General features: G+C 37.4%; 1 protein-coding gene across 2 annotated transcripts in view; it reads right to left on the bottom strand.

Annotated features, from left to right (window-relative positions):
• Nucleotides 1–21162, bottom strand: part of TTC6 (tetratricopeptide repeat domain 6) — a 152556-nt gene that overhangs the window by 50029 nt on the left and 81365 nt on the right. For both annotated transcript variants that reach the window (XM_058666358.1, XM_058666360.1), the window contains exons 10-14: nucleotides 18693–19066; nucleotides 10477–10933; nucleotides 10095–10224; nucleotides 4418–4590; nucleotides 2563–2699 (exon numbers count right to left, since the gene is read on the bottom strand). In XM_058666358.1, coding sequence (XP_058522341.1) covers nucleotides 2563–2699; nucleotides 4418–4590; nucleotides 10095–10224; nucleotides 10477–10933; nucleotides 18693–19066 — 1271 coding nt within the window. The remainder of the gene's footprint in view (nucleotides 1–2562; nucleotides 2700–4417; nucleotides 4591–10094; nucleotides 10225–10476; nucleotides 10934–18692; nucleotides 19067–21162) is intronic.

Below are 21162 nucleotides of genomic sequence, written 5' to 3'. Positions count from 1 at the left end.
TACGTTTCAAATAACTCTTTTTAAGAAAGATATGTAATGCTATAAAAAAGAAGTCGCAGGGCCTTTGGCACTGAAGATGTGCCCAAATAAATGGGAATTTGCTCTTTTATGGATAGAAGCTACTGCATCCAAAAACTGGATTCTTTTCTCATGGACATTTGACCACAACTTTGAAATCAACTCACAAAAAACTTACTTTAAATTAATTAATAATGTGTTGTTTAACTGGTGTTTTTTTTTTCAAATGAAATAAAGAGGACACTGAATCAAAGCAGAAAAAACAAACTCATAAGTTGTCTTCTCTTAGAATACTTAAATAAACCTAGGAGGAAGATTAACGGATGTTCAAGAAGGTTGTATTATGAAACCAACAGCAGATTGGCAAAGAGCATGCAAGCAGCCATGCTTGCAGATTGAGAACGGAGGTCTTTCAAAAGCAGCACTCATTGTGAGTCTCAAAAGATTTTACCTTTGAGTAAGGTTTTTGAGCTTTTTTTTTTTACTGTAACTTCAAGAAATATCTTAAATGTTTTCTAACAAATAAAAGAGCTATGCATTAAAACATTACTGTCAAAGAATGTAGTAATCATTTTTGGCTTATATCTCAATACTTCATGTTTTCAAATTTGTATTAGTACATTCATAGCTCTGAAGTTGTAAGACTTGATTATACACAATGAAGATCTCCTTTCTCAAAAAAAAATGCCCTTTCAATGATCTCTTATTTTTAACGGGATAAAGATATATTCTTCAAAGTGGTATGTGAGGTTCTCTATAAAACAGCACTACCTTCAAATCAAAGTTATATTTGATTGGTATAATATCTTTTTTTCATAGCTCTATCTTTGAGATTTATTTCTTTTCATTATTATTATTTTTATTCATTGATTACATTGTATTATGTGATACAGTTTCATTGGAACTGGGAATCACCCCACCCCTCCCCCCGCCTTCCCCCCACGTGGAATATTCCACCTTGTTGCATATCCACTGATTAAGTACAGTTGAGATTCCTTCTTTGCAAGCATAAACTAAACATAGAGTCCAACATCTTATAGTCCAGTCTAGTTCCTCAGCTTCCTGGGGAGACCCTGTCCGGTCCGAGGGAAGAACCATCAGATTATCAACCCGATCAATTAAAGGCTCCAACATACCCTCAGCAACAATTAACTTCGCTGTGTAACTAATAGTTATAGTATTGAGTAACCAATATGTTAAAAACAATTGCGATTTCTTAACCATCTTCTGTGATCACCTCATTGTCAATTCAGTTTTAGTTTATACACAACATATAACATAATATACATAAAATAACATGTTTTACATAACATCATATCCTCTTAAATTAACGCAAACATGTGGTATCTGACCTTTTGGGATTGGCTCATTTTAATTCATATATTGGCTATGAGTATGGGCAGAGGATCAAAAACTCATTTGTTTATACACTTATTTATGCACTTATATGCACACTGTATTTCAATAAAATTGTGTTCTGAAAAAAAAACTCAAAAGTGCTTGATATTGGTGCAAAAACAGCCCTGTAGGTCAATGGAACAAAACAGAAACCCCCAAGATGAATCCACACACCTACATCCAGCTAGTCTTTAATAAACAAGCTAAAATCAATCCAAGAAATGGTGCTGAGAAAATTGGATCTATGTGTGCAGAGGAATGAAACAAAACCCCTACCTTTTACCTCACACACAAATCAACTCTAAATGGATCAAAGACCTAAATCCATGACTTGACCCCATCAAATTACTAGAGCAAAACATCGGAAAACCATGCAAGACATAGACATAATCAAACACTTCTGGTAAAAGACCCCAGAAGCACAGCTAATTAAAGAAAAGAGTTAATGGGATTACATCAAGCTAAGCGGTGTCTGCATTGCAAAGGAAACCGTCAACAAAGTGCAGAAGCAGACAACAAAATCCTGAAAAAAAGCATTCAGGAAGAACAATAAATGCAGCAAGCAATGCAACAGATGTATGATATAATCAATATTTAAGAAATGCAAATGAAGTTATTATTTTCAAAGAAATACCTATTTATTTGTGAGGCAGAGAAAGAGAAAGCACACACCAGAGAGACCTTCCACCTACTGCTCACTCCAATTGGCTGTCCAACTTGGGTTGAGCCAGGCTGGGCCAGGAGCCTGGACTCCACACAGGTCCTGCATGTGGATGGCAGGAGTTCAAGCACTTGGGCCATCTTGCACTGCATTAAAGGTACAGTAGCAGGGAAAGATGAACTGGAAGTGAAGCAGCCAGGGCTCAAATCAGCACTGACAGGGTCTGCTAGCAACACAGGCAGTGGCTGAACCCACAGAGCCACAACACAGGCCCTGGGAAATAATTATTAATTGTCATTTTTACCCATTCAATTGCCTACTACCATAGAAGTATAAGTAGGTTAGGATTTTCATTCACTAGTAGCATTGAAAATTGACTCATTATTTTTGCAAGGTTGTCTGATTGTACTTCAAGCAATTTGCTCTACTAAAAATATACTTCAAACAACAATAGCTTCAAAAAAGAAATCTAAAATAAATCTTACCTTACTTGGGAATTTTGGTGATCTATATTTAACAAGGCTGTAAAATCCTGTATGGCTAGAATCCAGTTTTCATTTTCATAATAAAACATCCCACGCTTAAATAATGCATCTGCTCTTTTGGGATCATAAAAAATACACTACGGGAGTGGGAGGAGGTACATAAACATATCACATAATGAAAAAGTACACTAAGTGTATAGTCACATCGCAAGTTCAGTGGACTACAGTCACATTTTTTTAACTTCAGATTACACAGAGGAAAATAACTTTAAGACACCAAACTTTTCACATCTATATCCAAAGACCATAACTTTAATAAATCTACCCATCATCAAATTCTATAGTAGAAATCTTTTCTAAGAGAGAAAAATACACCAAATAAAAGAAATCAGTGCCTGTTTGCCACTGAAATTTTCACCACTGAAAATTCATAAGTGAATTCTTGGGATAGAGTGGACTTACTCTGGATCCCTCGTGGTATTCTTTTTTCTCATTAAACTTTGTTTTAATGGGTATCAAAATTCTGTGACAGCTTGTTGCTCATTTTATGCTAAAGATGAGAAAGTAGACTATCTCAAGGCTTAGTCAACCAAATAAACTATAGAGATGAATGGAGTCCCTGAGGGGGAATAAATTGGAACTAGCATGTTTCATTCATTTCATTTTGACATAAAAGACAGCAGAGTAAACAGATTACATTATTATCTACTTTGCTATAAAATATCTCCCCTCGTGCTACTAGAAGAGAACTGAGGCACAAGAGAAGTTATTAAGAATTTTTAGAACAGAAAAAAAGCTGAATATTTTGAAGTGTACTTAACCTCGAGGTGCTGCTTGGATCTATCCGTTAACTATTGGTGTCAGACAGAGCAAATAAACAGAATCAACACTCTAATCACTGAAATATAGTCAAATGTTTTGGATTTTTTTGATCATTTATATACCACAAGTTATAAAATTGCAGCATTCTGCTCAAGCACAAGAATGTCAAATATGTAGAGAAACCATCATGAGTTTAAAAGGCAGCTGAAAATACAGAAAATTACATAATTCAAATAATTTCTCTTAAAGTCTCCATTGTACTGAGCAGTGAAAACTTGAAACAAAGTTAAGACATCAGGGTGGCAGTTCTGTTACACTCAGGGAGACATTTTACCTTAAATTCAGCCTCAAAATGAAGTTCAACTACTCTTCCTCAAGGACACTCCCTGAACTCGCCAACTAAATGGGAATTATTTTCCCATTATCCTCATTCCCTTCATAAACACAACGCATAACTGTGATTGCTTTTTAATGAATGTGTTTCTATGTATCTCTAAAAATCTGTCCTTTAAATGATAAACTCCAGATAAGCATGAACAGTGTTCCATTCGCTGCCATCTATCTGTGTTACTCAGCACCTTAGTCTGTGTTTGTGAGTGAACCAAGGAATTAATGAACCACCAAACACAGTGTCTTTGAAGCAGGTAGATCTCCTGTAAAAGAGAATAAGCTGTTCAACATTTAAAAGCAGATGATAATTTTCTGTGATTATCAGTGTGCCTGCAAGCTTTCTTCATCACTGTTTCACAGGTCAAGGGAGTTGGAGACAGTCTTCTCTCAGCCTGGTCTCAGTGACTTCACACCTAACTCCCCTGATGTGAATCTATTCATCCACTAATAATAACTTAAACATCACAGATGCGGTACTAATATCAACACCAATAATGAAATCTTTGGTTGCTAGCCTACAAATTAACTTTCCTTAGATACTGCATATATATTTGAAAAGACTTTCCAAAACTCGTTATATTCTTAAAATGAGAATACTGCTATTGAAAACACATAAAAGAGCATGACAGAAGACAAGACTTACTTTAGAAAAGTCATCAATGGCCAGAGCTCTGTTTTGTTTTTCATGCATCTCACCCCTCCTGAAATATAAGTCAGCATCTGTCGGCCTGCACTTAATCGCCTGACTATAGTTTAGAATTGCGAAAATCGAATCATTTTGTCTTCTGAAAATTTCTGCCTTTGACAGATACACCTCTAAAAAAGATTAAAAGGTAGCACAGTGATACAAACATTTCACCAACTATAAAATTTTTAAAAGATTAATCACTCTCCCTCCAAAAAACAGTCTTAAAATATCTTTTTGATTAATTATTATTTTATTTTTTAAAATAATCATACATTTATTTTATTATTTTATGATGCAATTCCATTGGCTCTGGGATTTTTTTCACTCTCTCCCCAAATTCACTACTCCTCCCACTGATTTATCCCATATTACAACAGAATAGTCCATCAGAAAAACTTTTATCATTGTGGTATTTAAATGTATTCTGACATTGTAAGTATGGACAATGGCAGATTCTAGCATCCTATTATCAAGATATATGTAACAATTACACTGGGAGTCCATTCTTAATTTGGAAATAGAAATACATACTACACTGTACCTAGACATCTGCATATGATAGTCTCTACTACATAGTTACTGTATATGCTCTTAAATGTAAAGCCAAAAAACAAAATCAACAACAGAAAGAAAATTAGAAAATTTACAACAACATGAAGTTAAATAACATAGTACTGAATGACTAATGTGTCACTGAAGAAATGAAAAAAAATCAAAAACCTTCTTGAAGAAAATGATTCTACAGCATGACCTATTAACAAGAAAACAATTTTTGAACAAATGAAAATAAAAACAAAAATATCAAAAGCCATGAGATGTAGCAAAAACAGCCTTGAAAGGAACATTTGTAACACAAGGGGCTTATAAACAATGGAAATGTCTCAAATAAATGATCTAATAATGTATCTCAAGGACTTCCAAAAATGAACAGGAAGCAAGAAATGATAAAAATCATAGCAAAATGGAATCAAAACTAAAAAAACTACAAATTGCAAAAAAAGAAAGAACCATTTTTTAAAAATAAGAGCAAACCAAACTTTTAGACTAGCCAAGAAAAGCAAGAGAGAAAAACCAAGAAATTTAGAAATGAAAAAGAAAACATCACAAGAAACTAGTAAGGTGCTCTCTCTGCCTGAATGGATTAGTATATGACCCACTCACTCAATCCATTCACATTCAATCAATACTGAATTGATCAGTATGTGCTGTCCTTCTTCATCTAATATTTTTCAAAATCTATGTTATCTGATATGAGACTAGCTATGCTAGCTTGTTTTACTTCTCTGTTATCCTGTAATATCTTATTCTATCCTTTTGCTTTGAATTTCTGCTTAATTTTGTGGTGAGATGTGTCTCCTGTAGACAGCAGATAGATGGGTTTTGTGTTTTGATCCAACCCACTACCCTATGACATGGGATTGCTGAGTTTAAGCCATTTACATTCAGGGTTAATATGGAGAGATAATTGGTCCTGTAATGGGCTGTTCGTCGTTAGACTTAGTCTTCTTTTGCTGTTTTATTGGGATGTTCTCCATGTTTGTCTTTGGTTTTGGTAAGTGCTATTACTTTCCTCTGTCAAGAGAACATTGTTAAGTATCATTTGCAGGGCAGGTCTGGAAGAGGCGAATTCTTTGAGTTTTTCTTTACTGTGGAAGAAATTTCTTTCATTTTCAAAGACAAAGGAAAGCTTTGGTGGTTAAGTTAACAACTTTTTCGTTTTAGAATCTGGAATATGTCACTCCCCATTTTCTTCTGGCCTGTAGAATTTTCTCTGAGAAGTCAGCAGTGAGTTTGACTGTGGTTCCTCTATATGTTAATTGATTGTTATCACATTCATATTTAAGGATCCATTGCCTGTGTACAACTGAAGAGAGCTTGATTATCACGTGTTGTGGTGAAGATCCCTTTTGTCAACCATATTGAGAGTTGTGTACCCCTCCTGTATTTTGTTTCCCCGTTACAGAAGTCATTATTTATTATTTCATTGAACACATTTATTATTATTATTATTATTATTATTATTATTATTATTATTATTTTATAATGCAGTTCTATACTCTCTGGCTTCCCACTTGCCCCTTCCAAGATCCCCTCCCCTCACTGACTTCCCTCATATTATTACAGTAGAATAGCCCTCCATAGACAGTCACATGTCCATCATTCTACTATTTAAGTGTAACCTTACATTGTAAGTATGAACAATGGCAGAGAGTCCAGGGTCCTATTGTCAAGACATGCTTAGCAGTTTCTTTGGGAGTTCATCTTTGGGTTGGAATAGAGATGCATACTACATTGCATCTTCACAGCTGATTATGATAGTTTGAATTACACAGTTATTATACTTCCTTTTAAATGAAAGGACATGAACCAAAATGAACAGGAACAGTAATAAAAAATTTATGACATAAAATTAAATAACATGCTACTGAGTAAACAATATGTTGCTGAAGAAATGAAAAAGAAAAATCAAAACCCTTCTGACAAACACAATGCTAATATAAGATCTATGTGTCACTGAAGAAATTAAGAAAAAAAATTTAGAAATGAAATTAAAAACAAAACTATCAGATCCCATGAGATGTAGAAAAACAGTATAAAAAATGACATTTATAATATCTGCCTTACATTGTCCCCATGTTTTGTAGTAAAATAATCAAGTATAGTCTTGACTCCAACTTCCTGGTCTTCCCACGGATCATGACACAGTTGAAATAAGCAATGGTAGAAAGTTTGATAATCCATTGTCTAGCTATAATTAGAAGTTTCATTGGGGGCCTACTTTTACCCAGCTGTAGAGATGCATTCTATTGATTTTCTTTGATTCCTGGTACTCTGCGTTCCATTACATTCCTCATTTGTGAGATTACAAGTATATGCTGGTTTACTTTAGATTTTGTTTTGCATTCTCAATAAAGTTGGCCTTATATTAGATCAAACATACAATGTCTATCCTTTTCGGACTGGCTTATTTCACTGAGCATAAAAGTCTCCAATTGGGACAGTTTACTTGCAAATGGTAAAATTTCACTATTTTTAATAGCTGAGTAGTATTCTACTGAGTAGATGTACCATAGTTTCTTTATCTAGTCATCCTTCAATGGGTTTCTAGGTAGTTTCCAAGTTTTTGCGACTGTTGAGTGTGCTGCAATGAATATCAGCATTCAGGCTGCATTCTCACGTGCATGTATCAGTTCCTTTGCATATATTCCCAGGAACAGGATTGTTAGGTCATATGGTAGGTGAATTTTCAGTAGTCTGAGTACTCTGCACTAACTTCCAAAACGGCTGCCACAGCCAGCATTACTACCAGCAATAGAGTAAGGTACCTTTCTCCCACATTGTCGCCAGCAGGTGTTGTTGGTAGTTGTTCTGGAGTGTGTATCCTAGATATTAACCCCCTGTCTGTTGTATAGTGTGCAAAGATTTTCTCCCACTCTGTTGGTTGCTTCTTTACTTTGCTGATTGTTTCCTTTGCTGTGCAGAAGCTTCTTAGTTTGATACAGCCCCATTTGTTTCCTTTGGTCTTGACTACCTGTGCTTTTGATGATTTTTCTAGGAAGTCTTTGCCTTTATCTTATAGAGTATTTCCTGCATTTTCTTCCAACAGTTTGGTGGTTTCTGAGGGTAGGTTTAGATCATTTTACCATTTAGATTTGATCTTTGCGTATGGTGAAAGGTGTGGGTTTTGTTTCTTACTTCTGTGGGCTGCTGTCCAGTTGTCCCAACAGCATTTGTTGAAGAGGGCATCTTTTTTTATCTGGGATGTTTTCTGGTTGAAGATTAGGTGGCTGTACATGGTGTGGGCTCTCTTTTGATGTTTCTATTCTGCTCCATTCCTCTCTGTTTCTGTACCAGAACCAGGCTGTTTTGATTACTACTGACCTATAATATGTCCTAAGGTCAGGAATTGTGATTCCCTCCAGCGAGATTTTTATTCTTTAGATAGTTTTGGCTGTTTGTGGCTTCTTGTGTTTCCAGATGAAGTTTTGTATCATTTTTTCCAACTCTGTGAAGAATGTTCTTGATATTTTCATTGGGGTTGCATTTAATTTGTATATTGCTCTTGGTAATGTGGACATTTTGATGATGTTGACTCTGCCCATCCAGGAATGGGTATATTTGTCCATTTTAAGGTCTTCTTCTATTTCTTTTTTTTTAAGAGTGTGTTTTGGGGCCCCGGCGCTGTGCCCTAGTGGCTAAAGTCCTCGCCTTGAACGCGCCGGGATCCCATATGGGCGCCAGTTCTAATTTCCACAGCTCCACTTCCTATCCAGCGCCCTGCTTGTGGCCTGGGAAAGCAGTCGAGGACAGCCCAAAGCCTTGGGACCCTGCATTCACGTGGGAGACCTGGAGGAAGTTCCTGGTTCCCGACTACGGATCGGCACAGCACTGGCCGTTGTACACACTTGGGGAGTGAATCATTGAACGGAAGATCTTCCTCTCTGTCTCTCCTCCTCTCTGTATGGCTGATTTTGTAATAAAAATAATAATTTTTTTTAAAAGTGTGTGTTTTGTAATTTTCCTCATAGTGATCTTCCACGTCTTCACTTAAGTTTATTCCACGGTATTTAAGTGCCTTCTGTTATTTTGAAAGGGATTGCACTGACTAGTTCTTTTTCAGCCCTGGAGTTGCTTGTGTACACCAGGACCATTGATTTACGTTTGCTTATTGTGTACCCTGCCCCTTTACCAAAGTCTCATATAAGTTTTAGCAGTCTCTCTTTTGAGTCTCTTGGTTCTCCTATGTATAGAATCATGTCATCTGCAAACAGAGATAGCTTAATTTCATATTTTCCAATTTGAACTCCTTTAACTTCTTCAGGGCTGAGGCCAGGACCTACATCAGAGACTTCCCTGTAGGTGACAATGTCCCAAACACTTGGGCCATCTTCTGCTGCTTTTCCTAGGCTATTCACAGGAAGCTGGATAGGAAGTAGAGCAGCAGGAGATGCAATAACATCCATATGGAATGCTGGCATTATATGCAGTGCTTAATCAGCTATACCACAGTGCTGACCCCTGTGAATTATTTTTAAAACTAAAACTTTTTAAAAGATAAATTTGAAAGTCACAGTGATAAAACAGGAAAAAGCCAGACCAAAGAAAGATATCTTCCATTCACTAGCTTACACTCCGAAAGACTGTAACAGCCAAGCTAATTCATGGCCTACGCCAAGAGTCCTGAATTATATGTGGGTGGCAGGTGCCCAAGCAGTTAGGTAAGTTGCTACTTGCCCCAATGGCATCAACAAGCAGCTGAGTCTGCAGAAACACAGCAGCTGAGACTCAAACCAATACTCTGCTATGCATTCTGATATGCCAGCATCCCAGGTGGCAACTTAGTCTACTGCACCAAAGCACCAGCATCCAAAACTAAAGTTTTCAATATCATCATTTCTTGTGAGATGAATAGTAAGGAACTAATTCCCTGTAATGTGTATCAAGGACATTAACATGTCAAACTATGTTCATTAGTGTGGATATAGGATTGACTAAGGCCTAAATTTATAACACCAAAAGCACAGCCATTTTCTCAGAATTTGGATGCTTTGATTTATGCATCCTTGTAACACCAAGGAATGAATAAGACGTAAACATACAGGTAATATAAGTGTCCTCAGCAAAAACCTACCTGCATTATTTTTATTATGTTTGGATATAAAATTCAAATCATCCAATGCTTCAATGATTTTGTCTTGGAAAAGATAAATGAAATGCCGGTGCCAGTAGGCATTGAGAAACAATGGTTCTGCATTTATAACCTAGAAAATGTACACATAAATTCAATTAAAATTCATGTTTTGAAGAAAGATATCTTATCAAATTTTTCAAACTCTATGGACCCGAGTAGTTTGCACGAGTGTCTGTGTGTTTATACATATAAACATCAGAAAACAGCAATAAGCATATCTTCACAATCCCATATTTAATAGCACAACCGTTCACTGTCCCGAAATTCCAATATAATTGCATAATTATGTCATTGCTGAATATTATTTTTAAATAAAACTTACTTTCTGTAGATCATTCATAGCACTCTTTAACTTTCCCAGTTTTCTGTAAATAGCTCCACGCCTACAATACTCAAATACAGGAAATGTATTCTTTCTGTCTATTTCTTCAGTCAAGATTTTCACTTCAGATTCGTAGTGTTCAATAACTTCTGGTGGAAGATCACACTTCAAATAATCACTTAATTCCAGGATTTTTAACTCTGTCACTGGTTTGGGTAGGTCTTCAAGCACAGATACTTTCGCAACTTCTGTGGATTGTTTCTTCAGTTTATACTTAATCAGTGTATCCAGCATCCATGTCCGAGGATTACTGTTTTCTGGAATTCCTCCTTTACTTTCAGCAAACTTGTCAAAATTTAAATAGGGAGGCAAGCTGGGACTACGTATTGGACGTTCATAGAACGGCAACCTGATAAAATATTTCTTCTGTCCAGGAAGTATTCCATGTGATGTTGACCTAAATTTAGAAAGGGGCAATATTTAATTACAGAATTACATAATTGTCTTTCTTATCAATAAATCAACTCAGTAACAAAAAATTACCACTCTGTTACCAAAACACAATTGCATGCTAATGTCATGCCATCCAACTCTCCCCACTGTATGGAGAATCTTTGCAAGGATTCAGAAAGCAAAGCTGTAGCATCCCTAGACAGCTGAAATCAGGAAGAATGCTCCTTCCAGCTTTACTTTACATCTCCCACCTCTCCTTCTGGCAGAGAAGGTAAGACAAACACATCTTATTGGGAGAAACAAAAAAAACTTCTAATGCCATCACTTCATGAACATTTACCAAGGCTGTACTACATGAAAGACTTGGTGCTAAATACTAGAAAAATACAAGTAACAAATGTCTCTTTCCTCCTTCATCATCACTTTCATACCCTTCCTCAATTCTGGTGGGAGCCCTCATCACCTATCTTTCTCCAAAATATCTCAATTCCTATTTCCAATCCGGTGTCCTCTTAGAAAGCTTTCTGCGACTCATATTCATCATCTCAGTCCTTCTTCACCTTGTTCTCTATGCTGTGGGACTAATGTGTGTGGTTCACAGCCATGGGACGTCCCAGTCTTCATCTTCTCAATTTGTACAATTAGGAACCCAAACAGAGGGAAGAAGAAAGGTAAAATTCCCAGTTCCCTCATGAATGGCTGCCTCAAATTAGCCATGATTCTTGAGCAAAGATCACTACTTCTTCCCAAGAAATCCTTTATAAATAACTTGTTTCTTTATTTGGAGCCATCAGCCCTTCTTTTTGTCTCCTAAACTTAGAGGCAAATAATGGACTGACTATTTCTAGCCCCAAGACACTGCACTGTCATCTATGGTTTCCCTATACCCTGACATCTTTGTAAACTGCCCCTCTCATAATTATTCTCTCATAGTCATAATTGCAATCATAATTATGCCCCTGTGATATCATTCCCTCTCATAATTCTCCTGACCATGCTACTCACTACTGGGAACTTCACTATAAATCAACTGTAATCAGAAGTAGAACACACACACACACACACACACACACACACACACACGGAAAATCTCTTTGCCAGAATAAAATAAAATACAATCTATAAAATCTGGTGGTTTCAAAATTTCTCTATCACCAGTTCAACAGGGAATAATATTCAGGTAGGAGGAAAGACATTAGGAAATCATGGCACTTAGCCATCAGGACAAAAATAATGCAGTCAAAATAATGTAGATTGTGTAGTCAGGCCTTTAGTCTAGCAGTTGACACACGTCCTGCATCGCAGTACCTGATTCTGATTTCCAGCTTCGGTTTCTGTCTCCATCTTCCAGCCAGCACAGACCCCGGGAGGTAGCCAAACTGATTTAAGACAATGGATTCCTACCACCCACACAGAGAAGGTGGACTGAATTCCCAGCTCCTATGTCTGGCCCCAGCCTAGCTCAAGCTATTGTAGGTACTGGATGAGTAAATCAGTGAGTCAGTCAGTCACCCTCACTTTCTCTCAAATAATTCCACTTAATTGTGTCATCTAGCCAGTTCTTTAAGATTAAAGCATTACTAGCAATTAAATATCCAAACTCCATAAATCTTGCGCACCAAGGAAATGAAGCTAACAGGGAAGCAATAAGAATCTGAAATATGAAATGTATACAGACATAAATCGGGTAAAAAATTTGAATTTCTGCTTATTTTCCTTTAACACAGAACTCATCTGAGAGTCAGTCATCTACTAGATAAGTATTTTCCAATGAGCACTCATAGGCTGTACTGGAACTGATTTGAGCACTCCCTTCCCATAATCATTCAACATGACTCTTGAACCCATTCATAAGGGACCACTGGAGACACTCAGTCTCTCACTTCTACCCCACAGAAGTGGTCTTGGAAGAGCTCTCACAATATGGTAGTGAAAACTATCCTGGCACACACTAAGAGAATGACCTCAAACTTCAGCATGCATCAGAGTCACCTGGAGGGCTTGTCAAAACTCCAATTGCTGAGTTCCACCCTCAGAGCCTCTCATTAAGCCAACCAAGAGCAGCAGTCTAGTGCTTGTACTTTCAACAACTTCCCTGGGGACCACTGACACAGGAAGTTCACTTTAAGAACTGCTGCACTAAAAGAACAAGTTCTAGGGTTCCAGGATATAAGTACCGATCTGTAATATAGAAAATGTTTAGTCAAGCCCCATTCCCTGGAAATGGAGGATGAGCACAATTCCCGTTGAACAGTCTTATGGGTATTGACCTCAGAACTAGTTTAAAAAAAATTAGGGAAACATGAGCAAAGAAATTTGATGCAGTAATAGCAGTGGGGACAAAGGGATCCTGGAATGATAAAACCCAGCTAAGTGTGCTGTGCAATCAGAGATGGGGTGCGTGCAATTACTACAAGGTACCAGGGTAACAGGACATCTGTAACAAACGATTATTACTTGCAAAGATCTGTGGCAACCAAATGACCACAGGCCTTGGGAGATGGGCAGATTGCTATAGTTCTCTTTGATTTACACAGATGAAAAGCTTCCATGTCTTGCAGGTATCAACCCAATCTCCTGAAAGGCGCATACTCTCTTACTCAGCTCTCAGCTCTAAGCCAGTTTGCAGATCAAAATGCCTCTCACTTGATTAAAAAAAAATATCCAGGCCTAGACCTGGTTAAAAAGGGTCTTGTGCTGTGTCCTAGGTAAATATGGTGAATTTTCCCCAAGAGTTTCCAAAGGTATGAGAAAGGGTAAATACTTGAATGCAGGGCTTATAAGACACTGGTGCTAACCTTACACTACTTCACAGGTGCCTACTGTGGCTGCCACTGAAGACCATCTGTCAAATTGGGGAATTAGGAAGGTCAAGTGATCAAGAAATCCTTGGCATGAGGTCATTTAAAAGTGGTTGCAGTAAGGCAGGAACCAATGCCCAATCCCACAGTGTTCAGTGGGAGTTAATAACTTGCAGAAATGAATACATGGTAACCTTTAGGGAGATGATGACAGGAAAGTTCTGCAATTCTCACCACCCCGTCCTATATGCCATCCACCGAGATAACAAATGAAAATTCCTACCACTGCTCTGGGGAAAGTACATCTCAGTGGCATCAGAGAATTGACAGCTACAGTTCTATCACATCTCCATTTTACTTTCCTGTTTGACCAACACAAAAACCAAACTGCTGGTAGAAAATGAGCATAAATCGGGGTCAGCATTGTGACTCAGGAGTTAAGCTGCCCCTTGCAACATTAGCAGCCCAAATAAGAGCTTGCTTGAGTCCTGGTTGCTTTACTTTTGATTCAGCTCCTTGTCAATGAGCCTGGGAAGGCAGTGTTGAGACAGTCCAAGTGTTTGGACCACTGCTATCCTCATGAAAGCGGTCAGATGGAGTCCCAGGCTCTAGCTTCAACATGGCGCAACCTTGGCTTCTGCAACCATTTGGAACTAAATCAGTGGATGAAAGGCCTTTCTCTATTTTCCCTTTTCTCTCTTCTACCCTGTTCCTTCTTTTTTATATATGCTATCTTCTCTCTTCTTCTCTCTCTGTGTAACTGTCTTTCAAAAGCATCTTTACAATAAAAATGACTATAAACTATCACTAATGTAATCAATTTGTAATGATCTTTTTAAAGAGTTATTTATTTAAATATATTCAAAGCAGAATTACAGAGAGTGGCAGAGACAGAGCTCCCATCCTCTGGTTTACTACCAAAATTGCTAATGTAGCTGGGATTGCTTCAGGCCTATTTCAAGAGCAAGGAACTCCATCCATGTCTGGCAGAGGTCCAAGTATTTGGATTATTTTTCCAGTGCTGTCTCCAGCACATAAGCTGGAAGCATGATTGAAAGCAGAAAAGCTGGGACTCCAACATGGAATGCCAATATCACAAGTAGTAGTTTAGGCTGATGACACAATGTTGACCACCTGAAAATCACAGATTCAGTTTAGACACATTGGGTATATTTAGTAAATCAATGAATAAACCTTCTGGCACCTGGTTGTTAGCTGTCGATTTTAAATGCTTCCTTTTCCATTCTTGTATTCAGGGGGACTAGCTGAAGTTTACATTCATGTAAGAAGGGCAACAATATGTTTTTAGAACCACCATCCTTAATTCTTCCTCAAATGTCATGTCCAGTCCATGAGCAATTCCTGTTGCTCCTACTCAACAGAGGTGTCAAGAATCTGGTCACTTTTTAGCACCTGAATTGTTGTCACCCTAAAGCAACCATGCATCACCTGAGTTATTTCAGTAGCCTCCTAACTGATCTTAGTGTTTCCACTAACACCTTTCCTTCACAGAGCAATGCGAGGGAGCTTTCCAGAACACTAATGGTATCATGTCAATGCATTTCTCTTCACTCCTGATACTTTCTTTTATATTTAAGAATCCAAAGTCCCTACTACTGCCTACATCACATCTCATTTTCAATTCCACAATGATTTCCTGGTACTAGCATGAGTAATTTCAAATTCATCACTTACTGTGAGATACAAAACATAATGGAGTACTGTACTTATCTACACCTTCCTCAACATTCACTTCTTACCATGCTGTTCACTCCCTATTCTCCAGACACACTGATATCCACACTATCCCTCAGAAACAATAAGCACACCACCAACTTAAGGACTTTCAACTTGAACATATCTCTTCCTCAGCTTTCTAAACATCTTATTCCCTCGTTTCATTCAGTTCTGTGCTCAACTGTAACGATCAGAGGCCTCTGACTTCTCTAAAACAGGAACCCTGGTTGTATTGCTTTACTTTCCTTCATAGTACTTATTACATTCTACATTACACAGCTTTGCACTGCCACAGCAAAATACCCGAGACTGCTAAGTTTACAAAGAAAGAAAGAGTTTGTTGAGCTCACAGATTTGGAGGTTCAAATCCAAGACAGGGTGGACACACTGATTTGCTAAATGAAGGTGGCAGATGACAGAAGCTCGTAGAGGGAACATTCATAACCACAGCAAAAAAAGGAGTGGATGGAGCCAAACTTAGGCTTGAGGAGTTTCACTATCACCACATGCCACAGATTATATATTTAACCCTGGCCAAAGAGGTTTCCCTAGAATCTTGCATATGCGTGTTTCCTGAGTCCATTTGTGGTCTGCCAACACTGGGCTCAGAGGCCAAAAAGGGAGATTTCTAGAGAAATAGCAAAGTTGCAAAGTTACTGCAGACACATGGCATCTTACCAAAACCTAGCTGAGAAGGGACGCAGCAGAGCTAACCTACAGCCAAGGGACTGAAGAGATATGCATGAGCCTGGGTTTTGAATCAGCTCATTGGCCTTCTGTAGGCATTATTTAAAACATCAGTATTTGGTCTGATACATGAAAATGAATGCAGTCCACTTCTCAACATCAACAGAGTCAGGCAAGAAAGACTGTGATTTAACAAACTTAAAAATTGATATAACAGCTAAAACTGTGGCATAGGCATAGTCTGTGGTAACAGCATCTCAAACAGGCACAAGCTTGAATCTCAGCTACTCTTTCAATCCAACTCCCGGCTAGTGTGCCTGAGAAAGCAGCAGAGGATGGATCAAGTGCTTGGGTCCCTGTACCCAAGTGGGAGACTTAGATGAAGCTCCTGGCTCCTGGCTTTGGCCTGGTCCAGCCCTGGCCATTGTGGCCCTTTGGGGAGTGAACCAGGAAATGAAAATTTTTCTCTTTCTTTGGCCTTCAAGTCAATTAGTTAAATCTTAATTTTAAAAATACTGAATATAAATTTGAGTTATTAACTTTAGTAAAAATTATGTTAAATCACAGGAATAAATTATAATAGTGGCTCTATAGAATTGCTTTGAATTAACAGTTATTTCACAGCTACGTTATATGAAAAATTAATTATGATCCTTTTAAAAAAAGAAAGAGGTAGGAAGGATGTACTGATGTATTGTCTTGCATGGTGGAGAACATTCTTTTTCTCTAGGACATTTTATAACATTACTTCTGAGCCATAAAAATATTTCACCTTCAAATTTGCCTACTATAGATTCAATTGAATTTTGGGTTCCACCTGCAGTTGCCTTGGCAAGGCAAGGCCAAACAATGTTGTAGGCTTTATATGGCTCACAGGCCAGACATTCCCTACCACTGTAACAAATGCTGTCATATTTTGCTTTGATGCTCCACTTAAAAGCTGATCCTATGAATTAAGTCATGACTCTTGCTGACATATAGAAATTTCAAGTTCAGTATAAAAAGGCCAAGAAATATCTTTAAATGGTGAAGATTTACTCAGAAAAATGATAGTCAGGAAGCAGCACCTCACAGAAGTAGTGCTTCCTCTGATATTGTTTATTTTGACAGAAGACATTGAGCTCATGGCCCAATGGAGTGGCTACAGCAGAAGATAAGTGAAGACTCACAACCCTTTGAAATCAGAAAACATCAAAAACGTGCAAGTAAACTTCTGGTTCAGATCTAAAACAGTTGTCAACTTGGGAAATCCTTCATAAAGCCTTCTAAAGTTGAATTCCCTGGAGAGCTTCCAGGTACCACATCACAGCAAGAGACTAATAAGTACAGGTTGTGCAGATAGCTTGGATTATGGAGGACACCATTGCCTGGCTTGGCCTCTGTTCCACCTTCTCGCCCACACTCATAACAGCACTATTCCTGCACTCTCAGAAACCCTCACACCAAAAGATAACCCACCTTGTTCCCAAAAATGGCAAGTTTTTAGGTTTCTGACTCCTTTATCAGCAGGAAAGTCCTTACTTTTCAATAGGGCATAAAGTTAACAAATTCTGTGTTATCTGCAGATATCCAAAAGGAAACAGATTTCACAGCTTTTTGAAAAAGCTATTTTGTACAACACTTTGTTTATAAGAACTCTGCATCCTTGGACACAGCAGGTGAAGTCACCACCTGTGACACTGGTATCCCACACGAATGCTGGCTTGAATCCCATCTGCTCCACTTCCAGTTCAGCTTACATGTCTGGGAAAGCAGCAGAGAATTGCCCAACACAAGGGAGACCAAAGCAGAGTAGGCTCCTGGCTTGAACCAGTGAATGAAATAGGCTCCTGGCTTGAACCAGTGAATGAAAGATTCTCTGCCTTTCAAGTAAGTAAATAAATAATCTTTTTTTAAAAGAAGAAAGTTACATCCTGAATAATTAAACATATTTCATTTGTTATTATTTCACATCTCTATGTATTTTCAGACATGCTAATTACCATTATCCCCAAGTATGGGGAACGATAAACTACTTTTGTGTATTGGCCCTGGATAAGAACCCACATGCGCAAAGATCAGTCTTTCTAAATACAGTGTTCAATCTAATCATTTACAGTTGAAAATAGTAAAATACCAGCAATCTCCTTTGATTGTTGAGTGGCATTTGTTTAGAGCAAAAGTTGTTTTTCAGAACTAAATCACTTCAAACCAACTTGCTGAGGCTTTTCTTTCTTTCCACTGAAAGATTTAATTTAGCTATCATATTGATTTAGTCTTAATTCAATTTAATGAATTTAAATCAACTCTTGTGAAACAGTATTCACATATTTATACTATGAAATCTCCACATTATTTTTAAAATCAAGGAGTATCATTTAGCTAAGAATATGTCATATTATTAGTACTGAATAAAACAGGAATAACTTCCCTGAGTGAAATGTTTAAAGCCAAAACCAGAGCACATTTCTTAAACCATTATATATGCGGTTTATATGTGTGTATATATGTACACATATGTATATATACACATATGTGTGTATACGGTTTCTACAAGACCTGTGTATCATTTTCGGAGGCTTGGATAGCTCCTCATATATGTGTGTGAGTTTCTCAGGTCTCAGTCTTCTCTTCAACTTCATCTTCGTTTTCTTGGGATAGACAATGTAAGTGATGCCAGCTTTTCTGGAAGCTTCAATGAGCGAGAAAGACAGATCTCTCAGCGTCTCCTTCTCCTGAATGCTGTCCAAGATGACATCAATGTTTTCTTTCTCTGGCTGGGATGCCTTGGCTTTCTCTTGCTGAGCGAGCAGAAACTCCCATTCTTTGGCTTTCTGGAACATCACCTCTTTCATATTGCTTTGCATGTCATCTTTGACTTCTAATGGAACTGTTGTCTCCTCCTTCCTCAGTTCAAAGGCAGATTTTACTCTCTTAAAAAGTAAGCAAAGAAGTTGCAATTTAGTGCTATGCATGCAAAAATAATTTAGCCATAATAACTATTATTTGGTCTCATCACTACAATATTTTAAATCATGTATTCTAAGATAATTTAAGTCAGCTCACAAAGTCAAAACTGGGATAAATAAAGCACCATACAACAATTTGACTAGATAGGACAAAACAATTTTATTAGGTATACCTAGAAAACATTTTGACAATAATACACATATATAAACATCAACATATAACAATATATAAATATTTGATTTTGTTAGGCATATACACAACACTGCGAAACAGATATGTATTCATCATGATTTTATCTAGAATAGGAATACATAAAAACATCAGACAGATCATTCATCCAGATCAAGTAGGATTCATCCCTAGATTGCAGGGATGGTTCAACATTCAGAAATCCATAAATGTAATACACCACATCCAAAAACTGAAGAATAAAAATCACATAATAGTATCAATAGATGCAGAAAAAGCTTTCAACAAAATCAAACACCACTTCATGCTAAAAACTCTAACTAAGGTAGGCATTGAAGGAACAATCCACAACATAATCAAAGCAATATATGAAAAACCCAACGCATGCATCATACTGAATGGAGAAAAATTGAACCCCTTCCACTGAGATCTGGAACAAGACAAGGATGTCCGCTATCACCACAGCTATTCAACACAGTACTAGAGGTACTTGCAGAGGCCATAAGACAAGAAAAAGAAATCAAAGAAATTCAAATGGGAAATGAAGAAGTCAAGCTTTCACTATTTGCAGATGGCATGATCCTATACATAGAAGAACCAAGAGACTCAATACAGAAACTACTAGAACTTATATGAGAGTTTGGTAGAGTGGCAGTGTACAAAACAAATAAACAAAAATCAACAGCCATAGTGTATACAAATAGCCCCAAGATGGAAAAAGATCTAACCAGCAGGGTGCCATTCAAAATAACAGAGAAGAAAATGAATCATCTAGGAATAAACCTAACTAAAAATGTAGGACACCTCTTTGAAGAAAACAACAAAAACTTTAAAAAGAAATTGAGGAAGATCTCAAAAGATGGAGAAACACACCATGCTCCTGGATAAACAAAATCAATATCATTAAAATGTCCATACTACCAAAAGCAATATATACATTCAACGCAATACCAATCAAATTACCCAAAACATTGTTCATAGAGCTTGAAAAAATAATGCAAAGGTTCATCTGGAAACACAAAAAACCATGAATAGCTAGAACCATCCTGAAGAATAGGAAGTTAACAGGGAGGATCGCAATTCCGGACCTCTGGACATACCACAGGGTGGTGGTTATCAAAACAGCCTGGTATTAGCACAAAGATACAGAGGAGGATCAATGGAGTAGAATAGAAGCAACAGAAGGAAACCCACACAGATACAGCCAAATAATCTTTGGCAAAAAAAAAAAAAAAAAAAAAAAAAAAAAAAAAAAAAACAGACAACAATCCAGGCAAATGGGAACGTCTCTTCAATAAATGCTGTTAGGACAACTGGTTTATACCTGCAGAAACAAGAAGATAGACCCATATCTTTCACCATATGCTAAGATCAAATCTAAATGCATAAAACACCTAAACCTACACTCAGAAGCCTTCAAACTTTTGGAAGAAAATGTTGGAAACACCCTGCAAGATTTAGGTGTAGGCCCTGACTTCGTAAAAAGAACACCAAAAGCAATAGCAATCAAGACCAAAATAAACGAATGGGACTACATCAAACTAAGCAGCTTCTGTACAGTAAAGGAAACAATCAACAAAGTAAAAAAGCAACCCACAAAATGGGAGAAGATCTTTGCACACTACATAGATGATAGGGGGCTAATCTCCAGAATATACAAAGATCTCCAGAACAACCAAAACAAACAAACCACTCAAGAAATGAGCATGAGAAATGGGCAAACACTTCACAAAGGAACAAACCCAAATGGCAAACAAACATACGAAAAAATGCTCAAGTTCCCTGGCAATAAGGGAAATCCAAATTAAGACATCAATGAGGTACCACCTAACGCCAGTAAGAATGGTTCACATACAAAAAAATCACTAAC

This window comes from Ochotona princeps, chromosome 6 (assembly GCF_030435755.1).
Source record: "Ochotona princeps isolate mOchPri1 chromosome 6, mOchPri1.hap1, whole genome shotgun sequence".
Lineage (NCBI taxonomy): Eukaryota > Metazoa > Chordata > Mammalia > Lagomorpha > Ochotonidae > Ochotona > Ochotona princeps.
The sequence above is the reverse complement of the archived record's forward strand: the minus strand, read 5'-3'. Positions and strand labels throughout refer to the sequence as shown.